The 27113-nt window shown below is 37.2% G+C and overlaps 1 protein-coding gene across 1 annotated transcript; it reads left to right on the top strand.

Annotated features, from left to right (window-relative positions):
• Window positions 1–504: 504 nt before the first annotated feature.
• Window positions 505–19537, top strand: OMA1 (OMA1 zinc metallopeptidase; the record flags this gene model as incomplete). The annotated part of the gene is made up of 8 exons (XM_082003005.1): window positions 505–1013; window positions 1440–1668; window positions 2678–2851; window positions 2947–3054; window positions 4676–4804; window positions 9868–9942; window positions 11812–11961; window positions 19319–19537. 8 exons carry the CDS (start codon window positions 505–507, stop codon window positions 19535–19537), a joined length of 1593 nt encoding a protein of 530 aa, XP_081859131.1.
• Between the last annotated feature and the right edge of the window lie 7576 nt (window positions 19538–27113).

The following is a 27113-nucleotide window of genomic DNA, read 5'->3' as shown; positions in this document are numbered from 1 at the left end:
ATGCCCCGGGAGTCAGAGAGTACCCGGCTGGGAGACACTTGGTTTCGCTGTGTCTTGTTTCCGAGCTGGGTGCAGCAGATACGCACCTTGCGTTCAGGAGCAAACTCTGAGGGGAGAATGCTCAATAGGTGCTGGTTTTCCTCAGTATTTATGAAGGGCACCTGTGGCAAGGAGCCAAGCACGGAACGGGGATGAGGCACACATGTCTTCCACAAGGGACACCTGCAGTCATTCTGATCTGGTGGCAATAAAAGGAAAAAAAAAATACCCTTTGTTTTATTCGCAGTGATATAAGACTTTTTCGCAGTTGAAAGCAGGTTGGTACCTTAAAACTACAACAGGATGCAGTTGTAACTGACTTTTTTATGCAATGCAACTGTTGGCAAACAAATACATGGTATCTGTTCGGATGAAGTAACGTTTCAGAGTTTTGTGTTTGGGTGGTTTTCTTAATACCTCTCTGCTATTTTTTTCTTTGTTTCAGGGTAACCAACCAAAGAAGCTATGAGTATCACGTGTGGTCTAAAGCTGCCGGGCAGGAACTGTATTTTCTTTCATTTGGCTTCTTTGACCAAGCAGGCGAAGTGCAATAATCTGTACAGGTCTTACACACGACATTGCCAAAGTGAAGTCAGTTGTACACGAGGGAGATGCCAAAGGCTGGATTTGAGTGGAAATACTAGGAACTGTGTTTTGACTGGAAGTCCTGACTCCTATAGAAACTTTATCAGTAAAGGATTGAGGTGTCTTTTGAATGTCCCAACTACAGAAGTATGCCAGAATGCACACCACAGTTCAGAAAGATTTAGCTTCCAGTCTTTTTGGTCATCAGGGGAGAAGATCACACCCCTCCAGATCAGTTCTGTAGAACAACTCACACATAATTTTTCTGCTTGGGACATTCAGATCATCAGGTCTTTTCATACATCACCATCATTTCAGGCTGCACCAGTTCCTCTTTTCTGGATTATTGTTAAGCCAGCTCAGAAATTATTTGCTATCATTCTTGGCAGGTAAAATATTATCTTACTTTGTCTCTCAGTGTAAAACCGCATTATGCAAAGATGTGTGCATGAATTTATGGAGAATGGTAGGTGTATTTGTAGTGTTTTCATTTTAATCTCTGTGCAAAATTTTGTAGGACTGGGGCCTGGACTGACAGCTCAGCAGGAAGTTGTTTCCATTATCAGAGGTGTTGGATGTATCTTTTGCTCTTGTTCACATTTACATATGGTAGAGGGAGGTGAACCAAGGCACTAAGGTGCATTCCTTCCTCTCCTGTGGGAGGGAAGAAATGGAGTGGGGTAGAAGCCAATTACAGTATAAGCTTCCATAAGCTCTTACATGAGGCGAGACTGTAATAGAGAATACAGCAAGGGCAGACACTAGCAAATTCCTTTTTACCTATGTCCTAAGTTAACACTGTTTGTATCTTACAGGAGCATAAGAAATTGGTGGAAGGCACTTCCTCCTAATAAACGGGAACTTTTTAAAGAAAGTGCAAGAAAAAACAAATGGAAAATTCTCCTGGGTGTCAGTAGCTTAGGAGTTTTATTTGTTATGTTTTATTTTACTCACTTGGAGGAAACACCCATCACTGGGCGTGCACGACTGTTGATGTTTGGAAAAGAGCATTTTAGGGAACTGGCACAGATGGAATATGATATGGTAAGATTTTAAAGAAAAAGTCAAAATACTTTAAAACTGTTAATGCTTTTTTTTAAGCGATAAGATAGTCCGATTAATGAGATGGGCAAACAAACCTTTTGGTGTCCTTGATAAGTTTTGAACTTTGTGCCCAGAACCCTGCAGTGCACCTCCATCAGTTACCCCCTCCTCTTGTCCCCACAAGAGTTCCCTTTGTATATGGCAAACGTTTCCAACTGGGCTATTGTAATATAACAAGAAATACAGAAATCTGGTAAGAGCAATAAAAGTGTAGCTAATAAATAATAAATAAAATGCTGAGATCTGTCTCATTTTCTGTGCTGATTTGGGCATTTTTTGGCACTTGTTAAAGGTCCTCTGTTCTAAGCTGTCCATATACTCTTCACCTGCATATAATTCTACTACTTTTTTTTTTTTTCAGTGGATCAGCTCATTTTTATTGAACTGCTTTCTTTTAAACTGTTCATGGCACTAATTTCTGTAACTTTGAGTTCTGTGACTTTCCATTCTAAAGCCAGTGATACTTGATAATACATATACAAATGTCATTGTATTCCTGTCTGACAGAGAATGTGAGATAAGAGCAGAATTAGTACAAGGATATATTCAAATTTCATCTTTTGTTTAAATTTTTCCACCTTACAAATTACAACAGAAATATGCAGATACAGAAAAATTGTAAATTCAGATGGAAACTCAGGAAGGTATAGAAAGGTTTGCCAAATGGTGATGCTAACTTTAACTGTGTATTAGGAGGCTGTAGGGCCAAGCTTATACTATCTTATTTTTGATTTGTGGTCAGTTTACTTCCTTTTAAGTTTATTAATATTTAACTTGTGGGTCTGAAAGAATGAACTCTAATATATGGCTATATGAAGGAAAGATCTATTAAAATATAGATTTAACGAAGTTGCAGTTTTTTGTAGCCACTAAATTAGTTTACCAATTAGTCATTTACTCTGTGTTTGTTTGGCATGGCAATCAACGAATTCTTTTTTTTTTTCTTCAGTGGATGGAGGAATTCAAAAGTAAAATGTTACCTGAGACAGATGCACGCTATCAGGTTGTGGAGAGAGTTGTTGGTCATTTATATGAAAGCAATAAGGACATCCCACAGGTCTCGGCGCTCAAGTGGGTTATCCATGTGGTAGACGAACCAGGTGTAAATGCTTTTGTGCTTCCAGTAAGTTGAACCCAATACAAAAATTATTGGTAATATTGAAACAGCATTTTATTTATCTGTCTTCTACTTAATTTTCACTCTCTTTTTGTTTACAGAATGGTCAAGTGTTTGTTTTCACTGGATTGCTAAATGCAGTTTCTGATATTCATCAGCTGTCTTTCATTTTGGGACATGAAATAGCTCACGCTGTGCTGGAACATGCAGTAAGTATTTAAAGAAAGCTGTCTAAAATTCCTAAAATAATTCTAATTACTTTAGTTAAGATTTTTCCTATCGCTGCCAACCAATGTTTCAGTGTGACTCTTTCTATTTAATGAAAAATAAGAGTTTGAGAGTATTCTGCTACAGTATATCCTTTTTACTCATGTAGTACTTAATAACTGTCAGAAGTCCTGTAGTAGTCAGTGTTAGCACAAAGTTTGCCAGTGCTTTTTTCATAACTGTACAGATGGATTATGGCTCACTGTTAACAGTCATTTAATGTTTCTCTCCTCCTATAGTACAGGCATAAGGAATAGAGGCACTCAGCAACTTGGTTTGTTACTCCTGTACTTGTTGATACTTACAAAGTGGATAACTTTAATAAATTACTCCAAATAAATTATATTTTTATTATAGTATCACACAGTTTTAGAATGCCAAATTCTAGAATGCCAAATTCTAGAATCAAACCTGGAGTTTGATTCTGCATTTACCAATGACTGCTTTCACAGACTTAATTTTTCCATATCCTGACTTGGATGTGTTGAAATAGGTAGTTCTTTGCCATTTTAACAGAATGGATGTAATAATTTTGTTGTGCTTTGTAGGTACAACTATGAAAAAAAGAGGATGATATAGAAATATGGCTCATGTTGTTCTAGATTGAGGTGATTTGCTAGAAAGTTATGCTTTGCCTCCGAATTGGTTTCTTTCTGTGCACGTAATTTAAAATAATTGTATTCATTACCCATCCATCAGTTTGAGAAGACATAGTGAGAACCCTGTAAACATAAAGATGCTGCTAAAATTGCAAAAATAATCTGGAAATGGTTAATACATTTTGAAGGCAGTGGAAATACAAGAAAATTGCTTTACTGCATCTTGTACGATTTTGGATGAGCAACAGTTCACATCATAGTTTCTTGGGCTCAGTTGAGCCAACTAACTTGTTAAACTTCAAAAAAAACCCCAAAAAACATTTCAAATAATAAAAAAACTTTACCTTGTTTGTATGGAACCTGTGTCACCCAACTGGCATAGAAAGAAGTATTGCATGATCTGGCTTATTAGTGCTCAAATCAATTTGTTGCATGTCAAATAGAGCTCTGAAAACCAGAAGAATTTCAATTTCTTACTTCAGGATCTCTCAGTTTCTGAAATTAAAGGAATGCAACAGAAATCAAATAAATACATTATGCCTAGTGTCCCCTTATCCCATTAGTGTTCCTGTCTAAATTATGTCTATCTCTTACCAAATTAATGTAAAGAACAGTCTTCTAGGTCTTTTCATAGATTTTTCATTCCAACTGAGGTGTTTCATGGCCTTTTTTACTAAAGAAGTCAGTCTGCATGCTGCCATCATCCTATCTCAAGCTTTGAATCGCTCAAATTGTCAAAATGTATTTGTTCCAGCCATATTTATGCAGTTGGTGTGGATTCTAGACTGGCAGTACCTTGTATCCAACTGGATTTTTTTTATGTAAGCAGGGGAGCTTGTGCTTGCCCTGTTTCTGTGGCTGCGTAGAAAATAATCAGTGATTTTTAAAGTGCTTCCAAATCCTGTTATGTTCTAAAGAAACATCAGATAGTAAGGAATCAAAACAGGACAATTTCTATTTGCAGGCAGAGAAAGCCAGTCTGGTTCACTTCTTGGATTTTCTATCACTCATCTTTCTCACTATGATTTGGGCCATCTGTCCTCGTGATAGTTTGGCAGTTGTTGGCCAGTGGATTCAGAGCAAGTTGCAGGAGGTAAGACGGACATTTCATATTATCCTTCCTGAGTTCCAGGGAAAAGCACTTTTAATCTTGGGGAGATAGTACCACAAAACAGTATGTTTGGGGAAAAAGGCAAGAGGAGAAATATTATAAGCAAAAATTAATATTTGAGTATGTTTTTGAGTGAAACGTTTTTATAAATCTGCATCTGCTTTAGTTGATGTATGTTTTCATTTGTTGTCTTGAAGAACTTTAGATCTCCCTAAATGAGTGGATTTTGTGGGACAGGCCCTGAGTAGCTGCTTGCTAATTAAGTTAGATGATTGTCTTTTTGAAATGTAGCTCACCCTCTAAAGTAGTATGTGTTGAAATACCGTGTTTTTATTTTGAGTAGTTGTTAAATTGTTTCTAAACCAAACAAAATATATGGAATTCTTTAAATACAATGTTAGTGGTAAGAATGCTTTCCAAGATAAGAAAATTGAGAATCTAAACACTCTTAGTATAAACCTTGCTATAATAAAACTTACTGAAATAATCTTTTCAGACAACATGTATTCCAATAAAGTAAAACTCAGAGGCATTGTGGTGCCGCTTTTCTTCAGCAGTCTAATTTACTGTCTGCCTCCGGACAGTTACTGATCCACTTCTTCCTTAAAAAGTTGGGGTTTTTTAAGAGAAATTTTGCTTACATCATAAAACTTGAACAACCTGAATTTAAGTGAAAGAGCTCTTTGGTTTCTTTGAATTCTCTTGATGCCTTTCCAGATATTTCCCCCGGTTCCTCAAAAACATGAAATTGAACATAACCAATCTGTTTTGGTAGTTCTTATGCTAATGGGTAGATGTGTGGTTTCTGCACATAAATTATCTCTAAAGAGCTTGGATATTAGTACAAGTAGCTGAGAAACCAATACATTGATGAATGCTAGCCAGCATTTTGAAGAGCTGAATTTGGAAAAAAGAAAGTGTGAATCAATCCTGAGACTGCTCATAATTCAGACAGCAAGATTTAACTCTCTGTCAGCATCTTTTCTCCTCTTATAGGCTAACTGCAACTTGGCATATTTTAGCATCGTGCATTGGAGTTGCGCTTTCGGTTGCAAATACAATCTGTGTTTAAGCTCAATAGTCCTATAGTGTGCTATAGGAAAGATCTATTAGATATGCGGTATTTTACAGTAATGTCCTGCTTCAAAAGTCTGATCAAACTCATCTTCAGTAACATTAATCATACGCATATGTAATGCAGAATAAATAAGTCATTAGTACTTGCAAAGTTTTCATCCCATATACAAGAAGTGCTGAATAGAAATTTTTGTTTGTTAGTCACCCAGGAGTACAAAGTCTGTTTGTTTCCTCCATTGAAAATTTGCCTATTGTGCTTAGGTGAAAATGAATCTTTCTGCACATTTTCTCAGGATGTTTCTTTTCTTCTTGTTCCATAACTCTATTTTGCTTTCGGAAGTTCTAGCATCCCACTCTATGAAAGCGTTATTTAAGCTGCATTGCAGTACTTGCTTCTGTTTCAATATTTTTTTTTTTTCTTTAATGTCCTCAGAGGTTTAACTCTTTAACCTGCTGACCATTGTTCATTTTTTATTATTGATGGTAAGTAGTTTCCAGTGATTCTTTGTAGGCCTTTTGTCACGGTAGCTCCAGTTCTGCTTTTTTCTCCAAAGCTAATGGGTTTCCTTGCCTTAAGAAATTGTTAATTTCTCTTATGAGATTCATTCATGATTGTTCTTTAGTCCTATATTTCTGACCTGAAACATGTTGGCTTTGTTTTTACGGCAGCAATTATTTTACATAGGAACTAAAGCTTAGGAATTATTCTTGGAATAGCACAGAGCATGACTGAGTTTTATTCATGTCCTGCACACTAGTATGTAGAGATACAGCACTTCATATTCCCTTTCTTGTCACACCGTCAGATTTGTATTCCATGTGGACACTGGCAATTTTGGATAGTCAACTTACCTGGAACTTCCTTTTCTTTAACAAACACAGACAGCTCTGGTAATTGATTTGAAAAATCAAATCTGTCATCTTTATTATGTCCAATTTCTGACAAGGATTTCAGATCAGATTTTGAAGATCTAATTTTTCATTCCAGCACATTCAAAAAAGTTTTTTTTTTTAATTCACTTTTCAGTAGCAGACGAGTAATATTGTATGTTAGATGCCTCAAGACTCTTTAATGTGACCACTGCCAAACCTTTATTGGCTAGAAGCACACTGTGAAAGAGAGCCCAAGTTTTCTCAAGAGATTCAGATTATTTTATAGTTTTAATTTTAGATCTGAAGAAGAAACACGTAGAATTCTAAAAAATTGCAGAGGAAGCATTTAAGTCTCTCGTATGTTAATGAAATTTTGGTAATGATCAGAACATAACAGATCTGGAACCCTACTTGGTCATAAGCTGTATCCAGCATAGAAACTGCTATATGGAATCACATCAGAGTCTGGTTAGGCTCGTATATTGTCTGGGACTGGTCAAGAGCAGATACATAGAGGAAGAGTAAAGGAAATAACGTCAATTAAAGGATGATAGTTTCTTCAGATGCCATCCCTGTTTCTGCAAGCTGTAGCACGGTAGGTCCTGAACTACAGATTGCATTAGTGTTGTATTTATTTCTAACAATACAGCCATATTTTTGCTGGTAGCATTGGGATAGACATACAGGTAAATAGTCATACCCCTGTACTTAACTGTAAATGCAAATAAAACTATTTAAGGGGTAAGAGTTTAGATGCTGATGTTTTTATTGCCATCTTGCTGTCCCACATCTCTCTCTCTAGATGGTCTATTAAGACACATGCATTCAGAACATCAATTTCCTAGTTCTTAATCTTCTGCAAATTTTTTTTGAGATGGATGCTACCCCTGCTTACTTAAAATTGTTGTAAACTTCCCAGAGAGGAAACCCACAAGTTGTTGTAACTGAAGAAATAGAAAATGGCCTGCTTGTTTAAGCCTCTATTACAGTTAGTGCTTTGGGTAGTCCTGTTGCCTGTTACCAGTTTCGTTTCCCTCTCTGAAAAATATGTACTAATTAAACAAATAGTTTAACAATGATTTGCCCACGGAAAAGGACCTGGGGGTGCTGGTTGACAGCTGGCTAAATAGAAGCTGGCAGTGTGCCCAGGTGGCCAAGAAGGCCAACAGCATCCTGGCCTGTATCAGAAATAGTGTGGCCAGCAGGAGTAGGGAAGTGATTGTGCCCCTGTACTTGGCTCTGGTGAGGCTGCACCTCGAATCCGGTGTTCAGTTTTGGGCCCTTCGCTACAAGAAGGATGTTGAGGTGCTGGAGCGTGTCCAGAGAAGGGCAACGAAGCTGGTGAGGGGGCTGGAGCACAAGTCTTATGTGGAGCAGCTGAGGGAACTGGGGTTGTTCAGTCTGGAGAAGAGGAGGCTGAGGGGAGACCTTATCACTCTCTACAACTACCTGAAAGGGGGTTGTGGCGACGAGGGTGTTGGTCTCTTCTCCCAAGTAACTAGTGAGAGGACAAGAGGAAATGGCCTCAAGTTGCACAGGGGAGGTTTAGATTGGATATTAGGAAAAATTTCTTTATGGAGAGAGTGGTCAAGCATTGGAACAGGCTGCCCAGGGTGGTGGTTGGAGTCACCATCACTGGAAGTGTTCAAAAAAAGTGTAGGCACTTCAGGATTTCGTTTAGTGGGCATGGTGGTGTTGGGTTGATGGTTGGACTTGATGATCTGAAAGGTCTTTTCCAACCTTAATGATTCTGTGAAATAGTTTATCTGGCTAACTGGGAGTTGGTGCTTCAGGAATATATGACAGGCTAGCTGGGGATATCTTTGCTGTTTAGTGAATATATGCACTCCAGTAGACCCGGAGCACTTTTCAAAGCAATAGAATTATATATTCCACTTCAAGTAATGACTTTATCGTCAGAGGATTTAAAAAATATATTTATAATTACAGTGTTTAAGGTCTGTAAGGAAACTAAGAATTTAGAAAGTGACCTCATCTATGCTCACTTATAAACCAGCATATATGCCTTTAAAAAACATGGAGAGGATCAGCTTTGGTTGGCTTTTATTTTTGATCTAGTAAAGAAAAACTATCAGTACTACTTCAGAAAGAAACAAAAAATGACCCATACCTTTATATACTCAAGGGATTGGGATGCTGCTTTAGTGCTCTTCATTTCTATCTATTTTGTCTTTTTTTTTTTTTTTTTTCCCCCCTGGAACTTATAAGGAGGACGTATTTTTATAACTAGATGAAGAGCTGATAAAACCTTTATCACTTCACTAACCTTGCACATCCCCATTCTTCAGTTGATATTTCCTAATTGATGCCCAAACCAGAATGTTGTTACATACTCCTTATCTCTGCAGGAGCAGGCTGTTTTAACAAGTCCTGATTTGCATTTACTATAACCTGAGGTATTAGGGCAAGACTGCCCAAATCTACGTGCATTACATATGCCAGAAGATGGTATCTATGACTAAATAACCATGTGAGAACACTACCACTGTCTCTTAGGGTGTGTTAATACATTGTCATACCCTAGAAAAAAGGGAGAGGAGTTGGTCAGATTTATGTCCTCCAGTTTGATTTCTCAAGGGCAATTTGCAACTTGTATTGGGGGATAATCATGACAAAGGAGTGATTTCTGCATGGAAATGTTTATGGCTATGTTCTATACTGTGGGCTGTTTATCATACAAAATCAATCATACCAGGCTTAAAAACAGTCATCATAAAAGTTTAAGGGAGCCACTGGAATTTTTACATACAGTTGCTACAACAGATATCTTAATGCCAATAACAGAGTAAAATGAAAAAATTCTAAAGTTGGCATTGATCCTTCGGTTGCTGCAAAATTCTTCGAGAGTGGCCACAAATATATGTATAATTTGAATAAATTTCCACTGAATATAGGATCAATTATTTACATATAATGGAATTAAAGACTACATTAAGAAAATTATAACTGATCACACGCTATGTGAACGTGATAGATAAACACTATTTCTTATGAGGCTAGAAAAATAGCTACAACACTCTAGCTTTCTACACATTCAAAACCAAGAAATACAGCTTTGATGTGCTTCTTTGCAGTTTATGTTTGATAGACCATACAGCAGAACATTGGAAGCTGAAGCTGATAAAGTGGGACTTCAGTTTGCAGCAAAGGTAACTACAACTGGTTTGTTTTATTAGTAATTTACCAGACACTTCTTGGTTTCTATTATTATCAGAGGGAGTTTCACACTTCATATAGAGGTAAATTGTGTGTGGGAGGGTTCCCAAAATTTTGAAGATACGTAGATTAGTGAAGTAATGGGAAATAAAACAGTTTGTAGGGAAAGACAAAGTAATTCTGGATAAATTGTATGTTATAAAATCGAAGTTTGTGAAGTTGTGCACTATTAGCTGCACAGTATACTTTCTATATAGTTTATTACTATTAGAAGAAAAAGCTACATATTTATAAAGAGGAGAATGCCAAATAGTGAGCTTCCGTAAGAGTAAGATATAAATTGCCTTTTAAATTTTTGTTTCACTTAGTTTCCATCTATTGTGGGAAGTTCTAAGGAATGCTTTGCTATATTGTAGTGCACTTAAAATATTCTTATATATAGTATCTATTCTTATAACAATACAGTAAAACTTAAGAACTTTTTGATACTATGATTATATTTTCTGTGATTGCTGATGATTACAAAGTATATCAATATTGTTCTAGTATTTAAAGATTTAGTTTAAATACAGCCATAAAAATAATGAGGCTTTGGTAAAATAAGTAAGAAATCTGGTCAGAAACTACTTAGCATTTTTTTCATAATTTGTTTTTTCGGTCACTTTTTTTTGTCCCTGTGGATTTTAATTCTAAAGTAAAGAAACTAAAAGAAATATTTAATTTCTAGCTCAGTGCAATAGATCTAGATAAATGTTAGGTAACTATGAGAGCAGCACCATCTAGTGTTAATATGGCATAACAAGAATTTTCTTAATAATTATTAATATTTCTTCAAGGAAGGGCTTTTAAAATTAACTTTGATTCTGGGACTGAAACTGCATTTGTCGTTTAAAGTCATCTAAGGGAATAATATTATCCATGAAAAAAACGTGACTGCTGTGTGGGTGCTTACTGCATTGTAATACCTAAGATGTAGGGCCATACTGTAAAGAAATAAGCAAAGTGCTATCTCAGCATTTATCTGCTTGTGCAGATAATTTTTTATAACAGTTTTAAGAAATAAATTCAGAGGATAAAGCACCCTTTTGTATTTTGGGGGGGAAGTAATTTTTTTTAGCTTTGAAGTACTCATCTCTCTTTCTCTTAAACAAATTAAAATTAATGTAAGAAATCTTTTTTTTCCCCTCCACTTATATGCAAATATAAAGGAGTCTGGTGGTGATACACAAATGCCATTATTAAAATTCGTGTTCCATGACTTTCTATGGTTTAATATATACTTCTATGAAGAGAAATAGGAATTCTGCAGAATTACTGTTTTAATCTGTTGTGGATTACACAGATCATCCTTGAAAAAGGCAGTGTAATCACTTACAGAAAAGCCTTTGCAGTTCATTTTAGAGATATTTAAGTATGAATTATTATTACTTTATATTTTTTAGTCTAAACTTCTTCCTGTAAATTTGCCTAAACCTGTGGATATAATTAATTTGTTCTTTGCTGTACTGTGTCTAGCAAATATAACTTAGAATAAACAGCTGAGTTTTTTTTAAAGAGCAAGTTCGTGCCAGAAATTGTGAATGTTTTTCTCCTGAATTGTCTAATTCGGGTCTAAGTTTTTGAAGGTCGGTGGAATTACATAGATGTTAAAAGGAACAAATTCAGTGTCTATCTGGATGAGGTTTTTTTACTGTGCCAAGATATTTTAGAACAGCTTTTTCCCGTCAGGTATGAGAGGGACCATCTCAACAGGGTTTAGAGGTGTAAAATTGAAGATGTCTTTTGTAATTCAATACCCATTAGGATGTGTATTGTATTACTTTAAAAATATAGTGGTGTATACATTTCCTTTCTGTTTTCAGGCTTGTGTGGATGTACGAGCAAGCAGTGTATTTTGGCAACAGATGGAATTAGCAGAAGCCATTCAAGGGCAGCCCAAGTTACCAGAGTGGCTTTCCACACACCCTTCTCATGAAAATAGAGCTGAGCACTTAGACCGGCTTATCCCAGAGGTGAGCAGAGTTAAAGGAAGTGTGTCTCCTCCTCTTAGGAAGGCTGCCAGAATTAGTTTGGTATTGATTCACAAGCTGCTTTGGTATTGATTCAGAGTCTACTCTTTTAGCATCATGCTTATCTTTCTCTTTATCATTACAGAAATTTTCTGTTACAAAGCTTTCAACCTTAAAGGTTTTATTAAATGAAGAAAAAATTAAGATAGCACAGGTGAAATGTAGTTATATTCTAGGGTATTTTCTTTTCTGATTCTCATAGAAGTGTAGTATTTTTCCTTTTGAGTGGCCTCCCTGGTATAGATGTGATGCTGTCACAGGTCTCATCCATTCTTTTCTCTTTTTTGCCATTTTGGAAGCCGGTTTTTAAGTTGGATCCCTAAACTGTCTTGACTTCTGTTGCTTTGGTAGCTAGCCCTAGGCTGTCAAATAGAGAATACTACATCCTATGTGTCTTTCTCACTGATGCGGGATTGAATACACCTCAAGTAGCTGTGCCTCAGAAGAATGTCAGATCCCCAGTAGAAGATTTCTTAATAGCCCTAGTTATGATAGGTCTCTGTGGATTTTGCAGCCTGCTTTTTTCTTCACATCTCTGTTCTGTCACATCAAGGAGGAAATTTTACCCCACTCCAAGGAACTTGAGTTAATTCACAGAATTGCCCATCAACCTGCAATCTTTTCTCTGTTCTTTCTTTCAGATTTCCTCTCAGAGGAATGCCAGGTGGATAGCTACTTGGGGATTCTCTTAATTTGTTGTGCTACTTGCTGGTAGCTTAATGAGAACTGTTCCAATTTAGTAATCTTGGTTTGTTGACTATTTCTTTAAATAGTGGGGTTTATAACTACAGAAAAATAACATGGATTATGCTTTGCCTACTTTTTTCTTTTTAAAATAGTGTTGAAGTACTTCAGGACTGTTTTTCAGCAAGCTAAACTGTGTTTGGAAATTCCCTTTCTTATAGCCAATTGGTAATTTCTTCTTCCTCCTCTCTTTTTTGGTTTGTTTTTTTTTTTAACTCTCAGTCACTTTAAGTCTTTCTAAATTCCAAACTGTAAAGACAGTTGAAGATTTATTGGCAGAGGGAGCACTAAAATGTTGATGTGTTGGCTGATTTCAAAGGAGAAAAAAAGACTTTCATGAATCCTTTGATGAGAATGAATGCAGTAAATATCCTAAATGATGGCATAAATCAAAACCAGCGTTAGGGGTAGGAGGTTGGAGACTGGCTAGACCGAATATTGGAGACTGGCTAGACTGAATATTTTAAATTAATATACACAAATTCTGTACTTTGAAAAAACAGGTTGTGAGATTATTTTGATGGATTTTCTAACACATCAGAGCAGCTTGAATGGAAAACTATACTTCTTGTGGAACCTCAGTTTTAGTTAGATCGAACATAAAGGGTTCGGGATCCTTTATTTTCATACAGTTATGGACTGGCTTATAAAGTGGTAATGAAATAAGTTACCTCATATGTTCTACCCCAGGACTGAGGAAATAAGTTAAATAACTGAGCAACTGCGTGGAACCGGCAGTCATGTTATTTCTGTCTTATCTCTTGTGGTTTAGCAAGTGGAGCAACCTGCATCTTTTTATAGGCACTTTCTCTTCCTAAGAAATTTTCTTCCAAACGATAAATGAGGAGGAGATATTTTCATTTGTCCCTTACCTTAAACATTCTTTGGAGTAGGATGAGAAAGCAGGGGCTGAAAGCTTCCTGTTTTTAACAGAAATTCACTAGATAAGTGAGGTTGATACTACAAAAGTGGAATAAAAATGAAACAAAGTATGTAGAGGTGTTAATGGAGGCTTCTCTGAAGCACTGACTCCCTTTCATTTGAGAGCTGCCTTCTTGAAGCTGGATCTCGGGCATTTAAAGGAAATCCCAGGGCTTTGTTGTTTTTCAGTATTAGTGCCCTTTTGGTTTATTGTTCATATGCTTAAAGCCTTTTAGAACAGTATGTTTACCATATATTAATGGCCATTAGATACTCTGAGCCCAGGGGGAAAAGCCAGATTTTGAAAAGGGCCTTTTTATCTCTCTAGTATCTCTCTGTGAAGCAACTGTACTTCTTAAGACTCAGTGTCAGATCCATCGTGAGCATTGTTGTGTTTCATATGCTGATGGTTTTGGAGCTGAAATGGTTTTCAGGACAATATGGTATCTATTATTAGACCAGCTACTGTAACTGGAGGAAATAGGGACAAGTTTTTAGACTTCTCAGGCTGCACAGATGTTTCTCTACAGACTTCTAAGCAAGTTCACAATATGATGCAATCATACAAAGTGAGAATTTTTCTTTAGGTAATGAAATAGCATGTCTCAATGAGGTGACTTAACGGTCTCAGGAAATGTAAATTAAAGCAGGAATATCACAGGGATTCTTGTTTCACATAATTAAAATTAATTTGATTTGCTCCCTGTCTTTTAAAGATCTTGCATCTGGTTTTCTGAACAAGATGGAAGCTACAGTCAAGCTGAGGAATTAGTAAATAATAGAGCAGTTACAAAGTGGTGCTCTCCTGGAAAGGAAATAAAGGAAATTAAAAAGACTTACCATGTTTTTAAAGGATTTCCCTCTCAGACTGGGAGAAATTTGGATTGTAAACTAGGAAAACAGAATATGCTGTTAAATAGGAAACTGAAGTCTCCTACAATTCCTACAAGGAAGGTGGTGAGATGCTCGATGAAGGCCTATGCATTTTATTTTTGAAAAAAAAAAAATTTTGTAGTAGCAGGCAGGATGCTTACTATTCTTCTGGAGAGAAAAATTGTGGAAGTGTAGTGCCAGAGAGATGCCATAGGACCTTCTAGTTCATCTCTGAACCTTTTATTTTAATGTTCTCTGACTTGCTACAGTTTGTCTACCTTCTTTTCTAGTATGTTGCTCAAATAGAGCACTCTACATCAGCTGAAGCCTCAGTTGTGCTGAATAAAGCAGAAGGTTATCTACTGAGCCTTGCCTGTGACACAAAAATTCATCTTGATGTGACATTTACTTTTGGGCATCATGTTGTTGGCTCAGAGTCCTTTTTTGATTCATTGTAACTCCTGTTTCCCACTCTTGTGGAAATGCTGTGTTGAGGTCATTTCGAGAGTAATACTATGTTGGGAAATGTCACCTCTACTGCTTCTCTTTTGTTTGCTAGGTCAATTAATTTGTCCAAAAAAAAAAGTTAGTTAATTTACTTCGGCAAGATCTGTTCTTGTCAAATCCACATTGGCTGTTCATTATTTTTGTTATTGTTTGGGTACTTGCTTATGCCTCAGTTTGCTGCCTTTTGGATGTTGAAGATACATTTATTTCACTTCATTTTCAAAAATGCATTGGTATATTTGTCTTTTGCTTGTGATGTAAAGATTACTTCAGATAGTTCTAGTACCAAAATATATTAATTAAGCCCTTTCAATGTGAAAATTTAAAGGAAAATAAGAATAAAATTGCTGAGCTATGTTTCTATTCTCCCCATAAAGCTGTTAAATATTTTGTCACCATTTTCCTTTTCTGTGCCAACAGAAGCAGTGAAAGATTTGAAACATTGGCATTGTATAAAGGTTGCTTTTCTTCTCCATTAAGTAACAAACCTATCCATTCTTTTAATCATCTTTTTACTACTACTTTGTTTGTAGAACCCGTTGTCTTCCCTATGCCTGCTAATTGTAATTCGTTTTGCAACTCAGTGTTTCTTATTTTTTAATTTCTTGATTTTTTTTTTTCCCTTCTTTTCCCTACATGCTTGTGCTATTTCTTAGTTTTTTGTAGAATTGTAAAGTCAGAGCAGAAGTCAGCCCTGCCGAGGTAATCGCACATAATACACAAGAGACTATAACCCTTGGCCTGGTTTGCGGACAAGAGAGTGATGTGACTTTTGTACTGAGCGAGCTGACAGCCTGAGAGGTAGGATGCACTCCAAAAGACTGTGATGGGCTGAGGTGCAGCAGTTAGCCTGGTATCTCTGACAGTGGTGAAGGGTTAATCCTGAGAGCTAACAACTACTTTTTTCTGTATTTGTCTCTGCTGGTAGGCTTTATATGAAAGCAGTAGGATGAAACGGACCTCCCTAATTCCTATGCCTTCCCCCCTCCCACCACATTGCAGGATGTGACTGCAATTGTATTGATAAGAAAAACAGCTTCACCTTTGTTACTTAGAAGCAATAGTTTTGATGTTTTATTTGAGATCTCCTGAAGCAGTAAGCATGCAGTGGTCTTTATTCTGAACAGCAGTACTTCTCTCTTAAGGTTAACCTGAAAGGAACCGCATTAAAGTACTCTCAGTTCCCAGGTGAATCTGCGTACTCACTCTAGCTAGTTATCCTTGTCTCAGTTCTGTCCGTCGTCTTTATTGAGAACACTCTTCACTATAAACAGTCAGTGAAACATGTTCTTATTATAACATCCATATGCATGTGCTTCATTAAGAATGCTTTTACTTGTCCTATTACCCAAACTGTCAAAAACCAATTTATTTGGGCAATATTAAATTACCAGATATGAAGTTGCTAGTGATTTTGAAAGTACAGTATGGCTGACCATGTTGGTCTGTTTTATTTTTCAGGAAAAATTATACTGTAAGCTCCTCAGCCTGTTACTGGCATCGTAATAACATTACAGAGCTATTGGCACAAAAAAAAATAGCAGCAGTCAACTGAGCCAGGGAAAGAACACTTTCTAACTAGGGTTGAATTTTGCATGGCCATCACAAACATACACAGAAAGACTGCTTTTGCTAGAGTGTGTAGTCATAGCTGTCTTTAACAATGAGATGACATGTCAACATAGCTTCCCATTCTCGTAACTGTAGTCTTTTTAATGGCGTGTGAGTTGATGGTGTTGAGCAGATGCCTTCTACCCCCTTGGACAGCTTTATGTCTAGCAAGAATGCAAAGACATACAGAGGGTGAAAATGTTAACTCTGAAGTATTGTTTTTTACTTTTGCTGTTGTGACTTTAGTATTTTAGGTAAGTGAAACCATGGAAATAGGCCAGCCACTATATAGCCAAGAAAACCAGAAATTTAAAATTGCTAAATTAGTTTAAAAGAGAATTGCGTTACCCTTTGCAGGATAAAGCATAAATCTTTATATTTCCATTTGCCTTGAATAATGCTGCTTGATACTAATGTAGTCTTGCAGCAGCTTATGCTCTGGAAGAGAACAAGAGAAAACTCTTGGTTTGTCATAAATGTCAATTTAGAAGTTAATTGTTCACTGAAGCAGAGGAGTGTTCAGTGGTACACTTAGATTTGGTGACTACATGGGCTATCATGCTGTAGAAAAACAAATACTGAAAGCTTTATTCATATTTGTTAAAAGGTAGACAAGAGGAGTATTTGCATGCCTAATCCAGACTTGTCTATCCTTTAATTTGAATGTTACATTTCAGCAAGAAACAGCTGGAGGAACTCTTGCTACATTCATGGAATGTGTCTTTTCCAAACCCAGTTGTTAAATTCTATTTGTTTCTAACTATTTACAGCAAACTCTTTTTCAGTTCACTGTAGTAAAGTTAGGGAGAAGTTTGGTACCTTCTTATAGAAAGAAAGGAATTAAGAAGCTCTGCTCTTCTATTTTAAAATCTGCTGTAATAAGATGTTCCCAGTGTCTCCTGTGGAAGGATGCCAAATTGTTTCAAAATGATGGGCAAATACTTCTGCATAGGTGTACTGGAATATTTGATTTGATATTTCAGCCAAATCTAGTGTATGTAAAGCAGATTAAAACTTTCTGCTCTGTTATTTAAGTGCAGTGGTAGTTCTGCTATGAAAACTGTTACCCTCTTCTTCCTTTTTAATCCATCTAGAACAAATGAATCAACCCATGCTTTCGGCTAACAGTCTCTAGTCAGGAGGCACCTGGCTACAACTCAGGACAGGTCTGGCCATTACTTTTCAAGAATTGACTGTTATGAAGAAAAGTGGAATAAAATAAACATTTGAACTTATTTTCCCATGAAAGGATTAAAAATAAAGCTGGATGTTAATCTGCCCATATTTTTATACTGTTAATTGAGGCTAAGATACAGATAATACTGCATAAAAGTGACTATACCACAGTGACCATTGATTAGTGCTAAATATCAGGCTAGTTTTTGACTTCATGTTTTGTTGGTGTTTCATTTTGCAAATCTTGAAAAAATAGGTCTCAGTGGAGGTGTAGAAACCTCTAAAATTCTACATAGAATATTTTGCTATATGATGCATAGGAACTTGCTTTTCTTGATTAGTTTCAATGGATCTTGTAGGAGAATCCGTGGAGACTAGTAGATCTGTGTACAACTGCTTGCAAAGTACTGCATTGGACTTAGTTGTGTGGTATCCATTGTTAGCTCTAAAACACGCTGACATTTTTCTATAGGCTAATTAAAGTAAGTTCAGCTTCATTACAATGAACACCTACTTAAGCATCCTTAAAACAGCTGACTTTATACTGTTTTATACCAATTTCTACACAGTGCCTTTGACACATGAGATCCATCTATTGTCATACCTTTCTCAGATTGCCCACAAGGCAGAATGATGTGAGGGGAGTGTGCCTGCGCTAGTGGATTTTTGATTCTTTGGGAAATTCTTTGGCTCTTTTGTGCCTCTACTTTCTAATCTGTAGAATGGAGGCAATGGCACTTACTCAGTGAGCAGGAATAATTTAAAGTTTGGTCTCTTAGTGCTAATCTTTTTATCCAAATAAATTTTTACCTTCTAGAGACATTGTTTTCTTAGAACACTTGAAAGCTATGCATTCAAATGCTTCTTGGAGATGAGATCACTTGTGTAACTGGACCTTAACTATACTGCTCAACCATCTGGATCTCTGTGCCGAATTGTTAAACGTCCATTATGATATTGGAGGCTTTTCCCTCCTTATTTGAGCCAGACATCTATATAATAGTTGCTTCAATAATAGAACATATCTGATGAAGTAAATTATTCACAGCCCTTTTTTTTTTTTATGCAGTCCTTTTAATTTACATGTGATTGTAAATTAAAAGGTAAAAGGTGCTGCTGTGAACAAGTATCATGTAAAATAGTTGGAGACCTTCCTATCTATTTATGCTGTACCTTTTCAAGTATCCATTCTTTGAGAGACTGTCTCTGAGAAAATTATTTTCATTCTTCGTTTTTCTCCATTGTTTTACCATATTGCTACATTTTTTCTCAGCAATTCTTGGTTTCTGTTGAAAAGTTGTTCGGTAACAACTCAGACTCAGTATTATACTCGCTCTCAGACTCAGTATTATACTCACTAAGCTTTATGTACAAATGCAGACCTTACTGGAAAGCCAAATCACTGACTGAAACCTTTTTTGTTTTTCTTATTTAAATGAGCTTGATTTGTTTTCCTATGTATTCACAGGCTCTTAAAATAAGAGAGAGCTGCAATTGCCCATCTCTTTCTGGACCAGATCCTCGCCTCATTTTCAAACTTAACATGCAACATCTCCTGGAATCATCTACAGGTCAAGAAACCCCAAATTCTACAAAGCGAGATCTCTCAAAACCAAAACTGGATTTTCCTCACACTCAAAAAGTGGAAGATATGCCAGTAACTTTTGCAGTTAAACCTACAAACTAATGATAATAATTTTCATGTTTTATGAAACTTGTGGTCCCTGAAGGTCTGTCTTGTAACAGAAATTTGGCTTTGAACCATAAAGAAGATGGAGCCACTGATATTCTATGTTTCTTCTATGTGATCTCTCACTCAAAGCAATAAGGAACCATGCCCACACAAGAAGAGCAGCGTGTTGGAGCAGAAAGTTTCTTATTCATCAAGAGTTACTAAAATAAATCACTTCTCAGGGGAAAGATAATCTCGTACAATCCAGTCACAGTGTCATTTTCAGCTTTATCAGGCTCACCTTGATCAAAGGACAGATGAGCCAGAAGCGTCCCTAAAGCAGAGGAAAAAATACAATTTTCATCACTTAAGTTGTCTGGTTTATCTTGCTGTAATTTGGGTTAGATCTGTTCAGCTTCATTTGAGAAATAATGAGGCGGGCTTACTGCCTATTCCACATATAGAATGTTTAAAAATATAAAGCTGAGATGCAGTAATAGCCTATGGGCTAGATACACCCCCACTTAATTAGGTGAATTTACTGCTGGGATTTTTCTTCTTTCTAAGGCATTTTGGAATATGGATTGATTCAACATTTCTCTTCAAAGCAAAGGGTTGCACAAAGTTCAATTTAGAAAAGGAGTTAAATAATTTTCAAGGAAGTTTGTCTTCTGAGGAAAAAAAAAAAAACCTACAAAAACACCATATAAGAACCAGTTTGTAGCACGAGAATGCTTTGCAAGGATACCTATTGTCTTTTTTTAAATGATCAGGGTGCCTCATCAGAGGCTGGCTTTACTGCAATAACATTTGGTTTGGATAGATCCATTTGGATAGAAGTGATTACTGGTGTGGAAATACATTATTTAGTAGACAAATACAGGAAGATTCCTTGACTACACAGCTTTCGCAGCTGTACCTTACCCTAAAAGGTGACTTCTCTTCAGGAAACTGGCATCTAATGCTGAGCATTCCCCCCCTCCCCCCAATCCCCCTGAAGCCACACATTTTATACTGTGGAGACCAATATGCACAATATAGGTAAAGCTCTGCCTGTCTTGATGGACTGACCGGTACAGCCAGCCTGCGAATCTTTATTTGCACATGTTTGAGTTATCCTAACTTTGCGGTTGATGAAAATATTGAAATGTGGATCTTACAAGAAGATGTAGAAAGAGGTGGAAGTGAGTGAAAATAAAAAAGGGAAATCCCGTTCCTTTATCTGTTAAGATGTACTTGCTGTTAGGTTTTTTGTTACTCATATGAAAAAAGAAGTCTGTTTCATGTATGGTAGGATTTTACATGAAGGGGACACTCAAAATATTTTAGTGTATTGTGTTTTGAAACATTCTTTTTTATCTATGGAGAATACTTCTTCAATTAAAGCAGAATGGAAGCTTTTTAAAAGGAAAAAATAATCTATTCAGTGCTGTCAGTGAATATAGCTGGAAAAAAAGATTGTGAAACAAGTAATTCCTTTACTGACTTCAGTCGACCAGCTGGGGTCCTTTGAGAAATGTAAGCAACTGCCTAACTTTATTCAGAGGTAAGTTGATGTATCTGCAGTGTTGATGATTCTAGGTCTGATTATATAGGTCTAGACTGGCTGCATATTGCTTACAAGCTGTTTTTAAATCTCTGCTCAATACTCTTGGCAAGAGGCAGAAGGTCCAGCCTGACCATTATTCATCCATCCATTTTTATTCTTACTGACAAGAGTTTTTGTAACAGACATTCAGTGATGTGTTGAAGTGTTTGGACATTGTCACCTGAAGATAAACAGAAAAATACACTGTTTAGATTTCCCTGTGGACCTTACAGTTTATACTGCAACACCAAGACGCCAGCACCGCTGCCGCTGCCTCTCTTGCTCCAGTGTCAAAACTTGTTTTGTTATCCAGGGCTCCTGGTTGATACACAACTTGCTGCTTGTGTCTGTTAGGACTAAGGAGAACACAGAACAATTTTTATAGCATTCAAGATGAAGTATAGAATAGTTTGGGTTGGAAGTGACCTTTAAAGGTCATCTAGTCCAACCCCCCTGCCATGATCAGGGACATCTGCAACTCGATCAGGTTGCTCAGAGCCCCGTCCAACCTGACCTGGAATGTTTCCAGGGATGGGGCATGTACCCCCTCTTTAGGCAACCTGTGCCAGTGCTTCACTGCACTTGGCCTTGTTGAACCTCGTGAGGTTCACGTGGGCCCATTCCTCGACCTTGCCCAGGTCCCTCTGGATGGCATCCCTTCCCTTGGGCATGTCAACTGTACCCCTCAGCTTGGTGTCATCTGCAAACTTGCTGAAGTTGCACTTGATCCCACTATGTCATTGATGAGGATGAATACTGGTCCTGATACAGACTGCTGAGGGACACCACTCGTCACCAGTCTCCATCTGGACATTGAGCCATTGACCACTGGCTCATCTCTGGATGCGACCATCCAACCATTTCTTCATCCACCCAACAGTCCACCCATCAACTCCATCTCTCCAATTTAGAGAGAAGGATGTTGGGGGGAACTGTGTGAAAGACCTTACACGAGTCCAGACAGATGATGTTGGTAGCTCTTCCCTTGTCTGCTGATGTGGTCACTCCATCATAGAAGGCTACTAGGCTGGTCAGGCAGGACTTGCCCTTGATGAAGCCATGCTGGCTGTCTCAAATCGCCTCCCTGTCTTCCACGTGCCTTAGCATAGCTCCTAGGAGGATCTGTTCCATGATCTTCCCAGGCACAGAGGTGAGGCTGACAAGTCAGTAGTTCCCAGGGTATGAAACTACACAAATTTACTATTTCTACTGTCTGTTTTAAGTGACTTAAGTATCGTAGTGGAGTGCTGGAGATGTACCAAGGGACATTTTTTTTTTTTTTTGTATGTAAATGGTCTTGTAACCATGATCATGGTGCTGTGAGGGAAAAGGTTTCAAGGGGGAGGTAATAGACTGACACAGGGTTTATGTACTTTTTCCAACTATACTGGTCTAATAAAACTTACCTCTCTCTCCTTACAAATCTTATATATGCGCATACACACATGTGTGTGTATATATATATAAAGTACACACACAAGTATTAGGCCTCTACACTAAAACACTATAGTTTTAAAGTCCAAAATGGGATGTTGAAAATGTCAGTTTTTACTTTACATCTTGGATTATCCCTAATATTTTTCTTAAATTCTTTGGGAGGGATTTCGTCTTTCTGCTCCTCTTGTGTCCAACACAGAAGATGCCTCTTGGAGGGCACTTCTTCGTTAAATGCTTAATGAATACTAGACATCTGTCTATATTGTTAAAGTATTTTCTTTTTTCTTTCTTGAACAGAAAAATTACAAGAATGCTGCTTTCCAAAGGTTTGAGAAGTCATAGTAAAAGTTGTGCTTTTTAAATTAAAGAACATATAATCATTTTTAGTTGTGTATATATAATAATACATGTTTATATATACCTATATATATAAACTAGAATATATTAATATATTGATCATAATAATTATAATCTTAAAGTATATCCCTTAGGAAAATACTATGGTTGCGAGCTCCTGATCATCTGTAGAAACTTTTCATTGCAGTTGTGTAGCTTAGTATGTCCCAGGAAAAATAGAACTAGAAATGTTCCTGAAGGAATCCAGTACTTGAAAGATGCATGGCATACAAGAGGGAGAATAGTGGCTAAAGTGAAAAAAGGTAAGATAGGTCAGTAAAAATTCATCGGCATTCCCACCACCAGTACTGCATGCTGTACTTCACAGCTTCCTGTTGAAAGACGGAAGTATTTGGTAGAAATTTCACTAAATTTTTTAATGCAGTTGCTATAGTGGGAGTGTTGAACAATTTGATAAGCAGGGGATGTGCATTCAAGGCAGTCCTGTAATAAAAATGGCTCCTTACAACTTTTGGGTTGTCATGTTTACTCTTTTTTTGTTTGTTTGTTTGTTTAAACTTGAAATACAGAAGTGCCAGGAAAGCAAATCAAAAAGCTGTTAGAATGTTCTTTGTTCTTGAATTCTGTTTGTAGTCATTAAAAGAGAACAATCCTGCAACCTTGATGCTTTTTTCATCTATTATGTGGGCTGCCACAGCTTTTTTTTTTGTTGCTGTGGTGTTGATATCTTAATACCCCTGATTGAAAAACTATTTCCAGTATAGTAGTCTGTTGTAAGCTGGCTTACTGCCATCAAAATTCTCTCTGCTGAAAACCCTGGTTGTTTCTCCAGATCTTGTGAGCTTTTGAAGGGGGAGCGGGATGATCACGAAGAGTGGTTGGTAGTAGAGGTGGCAGGGTAAGACTTTCCTGTCAGCAGTACACTGCGGTTTCTTTAGGTTTCCAGTCCATATTGCAGAGTGTGGTTTACTCAGTCACCCGCAGTAAGGACTGATATTAATAACTTGCATTTCTAGATCGCTTGAAGCACCTCATAAATACTAATTAGGTTTTTCCATAATACCTGCATAGGTGAACTTTCTAATACTTTTATTGGAGATACTGAAGCTCAGTAAGACAGTGATTTTAGCAAAACTTCGCAGAATATCGGTGAAAAAAATCTGGGGTTGGAACTCTGGTGTTCTGAATCATTCCTTAGCGTACTACAGCACACTGCATAATGTCTGTGTGTCTAAAACCAGGGTACTCATAGCAATTTGAAATGATAGGCTTTGCATGGTTGTTACATTTATACAGTTTGTCACCTTTCGGTGTGCATCTGCAGGGGTTGGATGTATCTCTTTATGCATACTTGACCAAGATAGTTGTTTGTTCTTGATATAGTTATTTCTTAGCTACTTTCTCCTGTGTGTAAACTGGTTATTGTTTCTTTACTGCTTATCATCACTAAGGAGCTGATGCCTAAATCTGTTGACAAAGTAGTTATATAATCTCAAAAAAGGTTTAACCTCAGTTTTGTGATTCCACCACAGAATCAGAGTTTATGGTGTATTTACTGTCACATCAGCTGTAAGATAACTCTGCATACAAGTTGGCTACAATTCTTACTTTCCCGTGCCACCACCCCATCTTTTTCTTGTGCCGCAGGTGTGTCTGCCAGAAGCAGCAAAGGCTGCTGAGAGAGGAGTCAGGATAAGCAGAGTGGACTTAACTAAATCAAATAAAAGATGGAGTTGAATGTTCTGCCTGTGATAACTTTATTGCTGGGGTTGGCAATTGTTGGCAGATCTGTAAGGAGAACTGACTGAGTGTCTCTGGTGTCCCTCGTTGCTGCCTACACATATTGCAGCCGTCCAGTAAATGTGCTGTTTGATCTCATGGAGTCTCAGGCTGCGTGCCAAATATAGGCACAGCATAATATTCCTGGCTACACTGTCCTGGCTGTGCTGGTTAAAGTTTGCTGTTCTTGGTACGAGCCAGGGGTTCTTACCCTGATTTGTGAATGGATGCAGAGAATTGTTATCTCTAGCACATAAATTCATTATAACTATTAAACTAAGCTGAAATTGAAACTGTTGACCTGGAAGCGAATAGCTCCATAATATTTCATTAATCCTTTGAGATGTTTAATTCCTGCTAATTTGATATTTCAGATATGATCTTCTCTACAGATATAATGGCTTAATTAGTATACATTACATGATGTCTCTTCATACTACAGCGTGTACAGTATTTATCCACTAGAAAAGTAATTCAGTAGAGCTCAATTATAATACATTGACTAGAGCATAAAAGTCGAAAAAGATATGTGCAATATTCATTATATTTTAAGCATAAACATTTTTTCAAGCAGTCTTCTATTTGTTATCTCCATGACCTTCTAAAAATGATGTTCCTAAATCTTTTGTTACAGCTTACTAAAATACTTGAATTTAAAATGGGATTCTGACAATACTGGATTAATTAGCATATCATAAGCAACATTTGGTGGGACAACAGTTGATAGAAACCTGATGTGTAACTTACTCACCTGTATAATATCCTTAATACAGTCTTTCATATTGTTGGAGACCAGCAAAATAGCTGTGAAAATATATGTTTGAAAAATAACTTTCTATTTGATACAGTTGTTTTCTATATCTTAATTTGACAAAAACAGTGCTGGCTGACAGCGCGTCTTGGTGATAGAACCCAAAGTATGTGCTGAACAAATTTATTTTGTAGCATGCAGCCTGGAAATATCTTAGCTGAAGACACCTGTTTCAGCTCTATGTAACAGTTCAGGACAGCAGTTCTGGAACTGCAGGGAACAGGCAAAGAGTGAGGTAATTAGTCTTTGGAATCTGGTCATTTTGCTGCTGCCTTCCTGTGAAAGTCAGTGGAGACACAGATATGAAGAAGGTCTGATAGGTCATCTTAGAAACAGTTAGTTTAACTAGTGGAAGTAAAAATTTTGCTTGTGGCATATGTTGTATGATCAGACTTGCCTGCTTTTTCCTTCAGCTTTCACTGGCATGTAGATTTTCATGGGAAGGATCTGTTGTAACTGTATTGGAACATACCGCAGGCAGCCTCTTGGTCGTTCTGTCTTTCATTTCTAAGGGCAGGTACAAAGACTGTTTTCCAAGGTGAGTTCCAATGATAAAAGTTGGTGTTTTTTTCTTATCTGTTTATAAGTGACATCGTGGTCAAGGCCCACCAGTTTCTCTCAGGTTTTTATCATGCCTTTTCTACAGAATCCAATGTAGACAATTCATCAGGTGCCACAGAATTAGGATGAGGAAACCAACATTTCAACATCAAGTCACTGTAAAAAAAGGGTGTAAGGTGGTATATGCATCAGCAACAGAATCTATTGAAAGTGCTAAATGGGCTGAAAACTTGATAAACTTGTAGGAAGCTCCAAAGTTCTTGTGCAAGTTTCATGGCAGGTTTTTCATAGTTTCACATACCACAGCCTTTCCAAGTGGCTGTTGAAGTCAACCCAGGGGGCCACAAAAGATGAAGGAGTCTGCTGGAAAAGTGGTGTTTCTTAACTCCCTCGCTGCCTGATTTCTATAATTGCATAGAGGATTTGGTATTTGACCCAACTGTCAGATGAAATATTTCCCCCAAACTTGTAAAGGATGTTTTTTTTCATGTAGCTATTGAAGTTGGGTTTTTTTTGTCACATCAGCATGTACAGAATAGTACTCGAATTTAGATGACTCCTGCCCCAACCCAGATGCTCCCCCTCCTACCACTCTCTGCAATCTAAGACTTGAGGTAATTAAATTTATCTCTTTTTCCCTTCTGTCAACATTGATGTATATTTCATATTTGGACTCTAGAGAATCAGAGCTCCTTATTCCTGACTGGGATATGTTGTCGTCAGATTTATTCCATATGTGTATGGAATAAACAATGAAAGAGTAAATGATGAAGGGATAACGTAGCGAAGTTGCAGCAGTGTGATTTGTTAGCCACAAGATGGCAGTTGGGCTGCCTGAGCTGGGCTTGAAACTGATGCATTGCAACACCCTCATTTTTAGTTTGGCTTTTAGTAAATTGTCAAGCTGATTTTCCCTTTCAGTGTTCAACTGCAATGACTCTTACCTGGAGTAAACTTGAAACATCGTCCTTGTGAGCCAGTGAATCTCATGTGGTTCTGTTGAAGGCTTTCAGTTCTTCATCTGGATAGCGGACAACTTTATAGAAAGCTGCTCTCTG

The sequence above is a fragment of the Phaethon aethereus genome (assembly GCF_964289735.1).
Source record: "Phaethon aethereus genome assembly, chromosome: 8".
Classification (NCBI taxonomy): Eukaryota; Metazoa; Chordata; class Aves; order Phaethontiformes; family Phaethontidae; genus Phaethon; species Phaethon aethereus.
Note: the sequence above shows the minus strand (reverse complement) of the source record. Positions and strands in the feature narration are given on the sequence as shown.